Source organism: Mus caroli, unplaced genomic scaffold (genome assembly GCF_978045245.1).
Source record: "Mus caroli unplaced genomic scaffold, Mus_caroli_1 scaffold_6, whole genome shotgun sequence".
Taxonomy (NCBI): domain Eukaryota; kingdom Metazoa; phylum Chordata; class Mammalia; order Rodentia; family Muridae; genus Mus; species Mus caroli.
Window position 1 is genome coordinate 4,118,743 of NW_028227261.1, and position 6,000 is coordinate 4,124,742.

The 6,000-nt window shown below is 54.1% G+C and overlaps 1 protein-coding gene across 3 annotated transcripts in view; it reads right to left on the minus strand.

Annotated features, from left to right (window-relative positions):
• Positions 1-5,766, minus strand: part of Acot7 (acyl-CoA thioesterase 7) — a 90,085-nt gene extending 84,319 nt beyond the window's left edge. The window contains exon 1 of one of the 3 annotated variants that reach the window (XM_085838545.1): positions 5,248-5,765. In XM_085838545.1, coding sequence (XP_085694671.1) covers positions 5,248-5,411 — 164 coding nt within the window. In that variant the 5' untranslated portion in view covers positions 5,412-5,765. Of the gene's footprint in view, positions 1-5,247 lie in introns of all 3 variants that reach the window. The other 2 variants (XM_021160606.3, XM_085838546.1) reach the window with 2 other exon arrangements.
• Between the last annotated feature and the right edge of the window lie 234 nt (positions 5,767-6,000).

The following is a 6,000-nucleotide window of genomic DNA, read 5'->3' on the forward strand; positions in this document are numbered from 1 at the left end:
AGAAGGCATCAGATCCCATTACAGATGGTTGTGAGCCACCATGTGGTGATTGGGAATTGAACTCAGGTCCTCTGGAAGAGGGTTTAGTCCCTGGGTCAGAGTAGAACAAGTCTTTTTCCCCCCTATAGATTTATTTATAAAGAGCAGGGTTTACCATGCCTGTATGCCACCAGTTAGTGGAAGTACAGGGACCATACGCAAGAGTTGATTCCTTCCACTGTGTGGATTTCCAAGGACCAAACTCATATCAAGCTCAGCAAGCAAGCACTTCCATTGCTGAGCCAATTACTGGTCTCTACCTAACATTTATTATCTTTCTTAACATTAATCATCAGATTTAAAAAGAAAAAATAGAGAGAAAGTCTCCTCACACAGTCCAGTTAGCCCTCCGCCTCTGCCTGTCACATGCTGGAATGAGAGAGGCGCGTCACTCCACACTAAGGCTTGTTTCAAATTGATTTTATGACTTGTTATTATGTAGGTATGCATGTATGTATGTAGAGGGTGTGTACATGTGAGGATAGGTGCCTGAGTTGGCCAGAGGCAGTGGCTCTTTTCAAGTTAAGATTACAGATGGTGTCATCCTCAACCAAGGAATAGCTGTGTCTATGAGACTAAAGGCTGTCCTGCCCAGAGTTCAAGGAACTCTCTATACATACTTTTAAAATCCACCTGCATTCTGTTGACTGCTGAAATGTCACTGCAGGCATTGACGTTTGCAGTGGCAGCCAGCCTCCCTGCAGCTCCTCAGTACACATCCTTGGTGGGGAAAACCCCATATGCTCTCCCTTCCCTGGAACCTCTGGGACTGGAAAACAATACCAAGGTGGGTCGTCAAGGTACCTGTGGGGTCGACGCTGAGAGCCAACCCTTCACACCCACTTGGGTCCTTCAGGAGAGGGCTGGAGAAATGGCTTGTGGGTTGAGAATGCTGGCTGCTCTCCAGAACACCTGAGTTTGCTTCCCAGCACCCAGACGGCAACTCACAACTAGCTGAATCTCCGGTCCAGGGAGCCAATGCTCTCTCTGGCACTAGACACACACATGGCAGGAGACATATATGCAAGCAAAACATCCATCCACATAAAAATCGGTACATACATCTTAAATAAATAAGAGACGGCGCCTTCTGGCCTGCATGATACCGGGGAGCTGGTAGCTTCAGGGTGAAATCTAGAGTGACACTGGGCTAGGTGACAGGCTGTAGCAAGACAGTGGCAGACTCAGGCATCCTCTGACACAGCTCACTGGGTTACAAAGAGTGCATCTTCAACAGGGGCCATACACCCCCCCCCCAGGTACAGAGCCACGCTGTACTTTATGGAATGTTCCAGAACAGATTCTGTGTTCTTGTTAATTCCACTTTCCAGCCAAAGACCAAGCTGAAAGGGGAGAAAATTCACATCTACTGGACGAACCCTGCCGGAGTTTGCAGACTGCAGGCAGCCCTGAAGGGATTCACGTCCTGGAATCCCACTCTCAGGAAAGCGCTTAATAGAACAACATCTGAGAGCAGGATGAGACAGAGTCTGCAGATGTCACACCTTCAGCCCCGAATAGGTCCTAAAACCATGAAATCCCAGCACTCAGTTATCATGAGGCTGGGGCAGGATGCCAAGGACAAGGCTGGCATGGGCTACTAAGTGAAACTCTGCCTCAAAAAAGGACAAAATAGATAAATAAATAAAAGTCAGACAGAGCTAAAGGGAAGGGTGGGCACATAAAGAGAGCTTGTGGCTTTTCAGAGTTCTGTTCTAGCACCTCCATGGGGGCTGGTGGGATGATCCAGTGAATGAAGACACTGCCAAGTCTGAAAATCTGGGTTCAATCCCCAGAACCTACTCCCACAAGCGTCCTTGTCATGCTTTTACATGTGTGCACACGAGAGAGAGAGAGAGAGAGAGAGAGAGTGCGCGCGCGCGCGCACACACACACACACACACACACACCTATGCCATCTTGCACCAAGGGCCCCCTATACCAGCACATTGCTTGAAGGTTGACTTTTTGCACTGGATCAAAAGATAGATGACAATTATTCAGTGGCCTAAGTGCCCAAAGATCTGGTTCTCAAAGGGTTCTTTTTTTGTAAGCTCATGTTTATACAAGCAAGAAATGGGGCAAAGGTATTAGTCCACACAGTGACCCTAAGATAGGCACTATCCTATGTCTAATTTACAGATAAGAAAATTAGGGTCAAGTGAGATTATGCTGTGAAGTTAAGGAAGTGACCTAAGTCACATAGCAACCTGCAAGAGACAGACCTAGGAATGGAGCCCAGGCTCTCACCTCGTAAACTGGTGGCCCACTTTCCACATAAATAATGCCCATTGACTCTGGGCTAGCCGTTCTACCGGGTCAGGTCAGATTACAGTCTTTTTTTTTCTTTTTTTAACTTACTTAATTGGATTTAGGAGAAAGGGTTTCTCTGTGTAGCTCTGGCTATGCTAGAACTCTGTAGATCCACCTCTGCCTCCTGAGTGCTAGGATTAAAGGCCTGCACTATCATTCCTTGCTCAACTAAGTCTTTTTTTTTTTAAGATTTCATTTATTTATTATATGTAAGTACACTGTAGCTGTCTTCAAATCTCATTAAGAATGGTTGTGAGCCACCATGTGGTTGCTGGGAATTGAACTCAGGACCTCTGGAAGAGCAGTCAGTGCTCTTAACCGCTGAGCCATCTCTCCTGCCCCTCAACTAAGTCTTATTCAACACTCACACCCAGAAGAGAACAGGGACACAGGAATCTAAACAATGGGCTTCCAGGTTACTCAGTCACCAAGGGCAGAGGCCACGCCCACCCCAAGCCTGTGGCCACGTTTACTTTTATCTTTGCAGGGGGTGCGTGTGCATCTGTGCGTGTATGCAGGTGTACAATGCCATGGTGTAAGAAGTATAGAGGTCAGAGAGCCACCTCAGGCGCCAGTCCTCACACTGTGCCTGGACTGAGACAGGGTTCTTGCTGTTCACTGCGGTATCAATCATCTTAGCTGGCCAATGAGCTTCCTCGTGTCTCCACCCCCGACCTCGCCGCAGGAGTACTGGCGTTGCAGACACTCAGTCCTCTGACTCACTTTCCACAGGTCTGAACTCAGGTCCTTGCAGCTTTAGCTTTAGCCCAACACCTATCTGTCTTGTAAGCTCCCTTCCTTCCTTCAAGCTTTGGCACGGAGAGCAGATGACCTCTCTAACAATCTGGGATGACGGGTGCAGCATCTTGCATGACACTGTGTCTCTCCTACAATAAGGACTAAACTTTCCACTGTTCAGTGTCCTTCCAGGGCTGGGCTCCTTGGGAGGTGTCCGGTGAAGTCTTGTTAAATTCATGGCTTAGATGCACCAGGCCAGGAGTCTGGTCTTTCATGGTACTGGCTCAAATGTCCTTAAAGGGCTCCCCACACATCTAGGTCTACTCGCCAGTGTTCCACCTGGTCAAGCCCACGTGACCACAGTCTACTTCACAGTCCCACCTCCCTTGGCAGTCATGCTTTGGCCTGAAACATCTCGGCCAGGCCTCCTAGCCAGGCACCCTCTGTCACTTAAAGGAAATATGCCATTGTGACTCTGACAGCTAGAGGCAGCCCTGCAATAAGAAAATCCACACACAAGACGGTTGTGAACATATGAAAGTATCCAAAGCTACATAAAAAGCCATTAGCTGGTAGAAGAGAGTGGAAAAAAAATGTTCCGTCGCTAACCATACTGATGAGGTTAAATAAGAGCCCGGGTGATTTAATCAGTATGACCAGACAGACCTAAGCAGGAGCTAACTCTGTAGCTCCTGGGGCTCCACAGCCTTACTGAGTTTCTCAAATCCCTCCTCCACACAGCAGGAGGAGGAAGGACTCTGCCAGCCAGCCTCCCAGAAAGGTGAAGCCCAAGACCCCCCACACCAATAAACAGCACGTCTCAAAGACCCCCATCATCAGTAACAGGCACTCTGTCCCCATAGAGTTCAAGTCAAACGGCCAGGGCAGCCACGCTGCAATAAGGTAGCAAGGGGGGCAGGGCTCCCCTAAACATACAGACTTCTCTAGGAAGTCAGTACTGACCTTGAAGTCAGGAAATGGCCTCTGCCAGGCCAGAAGGTGAGGCTGTCAGCAAAGAGCTCCAATTATCCAGCAGCAACATCCACAAGACAGGACCCTGCCTCCGCTGGGTTACGGCTCGGACACAAGGTCGGTGTGATGCCTGCTCAGCCTTCAAACTGAGTGTTTGCTCGCCCTACGTGATACACACTCTCAGAAATCTCACTCTTGTCGTGTGTCAGACAGGGCAGGCAGCCTGCAGGCACGATCCCCCCCCCCCCCCCATCTCCCATTCCTGCCCCTTACTGATCTGGTGTAAAAATGTCAGCTTGCCTCTGCTTTTACTTCTGTGAACGAAACCGCAGGGTAACCTTGAGGCTGCCCTCCCCGCCTTCTCGGAGAAATGAGCTTGCTCATCAGCTCCAGCTTCCTCTGGGGACCCACATCTAAGCAGCATCCCCAATGGCACAAGACAGGGAGGATGCTTAGATGAAAACGACCCTTCACCCCTATTGTGTGAGATGACCCACTCACTCCCTTTCCCAGGCAATAAACCATTTGAATGGATGAGTTCTTCCTTCTAACACCTGCTCTCCACACAACCGAGGCGGGGCTCTGAAGGAACTATGTATGGGTCTGGGGCCTGCCCTCACGGAGGTACCCACCCATGTGTGCTCGCACTGATCTGGGAATGTCCCCCACCACCCTCTGCAGCCTGTTACCCTTTCCGAACCCCGCAGGAGGTTGGGCTCGGACTATAAGGCGGCGAGCCCGGGGTGGGGCAAGCCCTATAGGACGCACAAGAAGGCGGCGGACAGACAGTCCTTTTGCCAGTCGCCCTGTCCCAGTGTCCTGCCCGGATTTCCTACATCGAGTGTCCTCAGAACTGCGGCCACCGCCCTTGGGATGCAGCCAAAGGCCGGTGGGAGGAGTCGGCACGGCGGCCCGGTTCTGCAGCATGGCGGGGAGCATCCCTGAGGAGGGCACGGGGAGGGGGTGGTGGATCCAGGGCGAGGTCCGGGTACAGAATCCTGGGCCTGAGTCCTGTGAAGGGGTCAAGGGTGGGTTCCAGGGCCCGGATGCCGGGAGCGTGAAGCCGGGCAGGGCCGCTCAGGATGAAGGCAGCATCCTGGTGAGCCTGGGTGCTAGCATCGCCTCAGGGAGTTCCGGCGCGAGCGAGCGGGAAGGGTCGGCTTGGCCCGCAGGCCTCTGTCTTACCGGCAGATCTGGATGGCGGCCGGCGTGTCTGTGGTGGGGCCGGACATCTTGGCTGCGACGGCGGGCGGCGGCGGCGGGATCTGAGAACAGGTGTCCAGCAGGCCCGTCCCTGAATGAATGAGCCTGGGAGGCGCCATAGAGGAGGAGGGAAGAGGCGGAGCCATGGCGCCAGACAGGCGGGGCCTGCGCGGAGGCGGCGAATCAGAGGCGGCCGCCCCTCGGGGTCTCCGCCCTCGCGCAGGCCCCGTCCCGCCCCCCTGCCCAGAGGCCTCCACGGCGGCAGGCGCTCGCTGGAGCGGCGAGCTCTTGGCGGCGGCGGGGGCGGCTGTGGGACTCCGCTTCCAGAAGGTTCGGTGGCAGTTGGGTGGCGCGCGCGCGCACGCGCGCACACTGCACGCGCCGGCGCGGAGCAGGCTGAGCGGCCCGCGGCGGACACCACGCAGGCTGGAGGCCGAGTCGTGGAACGTCCCCGGGGCGCGTGCGTGCGTGGCTGCGGCGGTGGTGGCCGCCGAAGAATCTACGGGGCGTTCCTGTGCGCCCGCGAGGCGATTCGCTACCGGCCGGGGCCGGCCACCCGATGAGGTCACCGGGGGAGGCCCGACCGGGACGGGCTCGGTGCCCGCGAGCCGCGCGCCGACCCCTGTGCCCGACCTTGGTCTCACCCGGGCCTACAGCACGCGGTGCCAAGTGTGCAGACGGCCAGGGCTTTCCACCCTTTACCCCGATGGCTGCAGACAGCGAGCCCCGTCGACC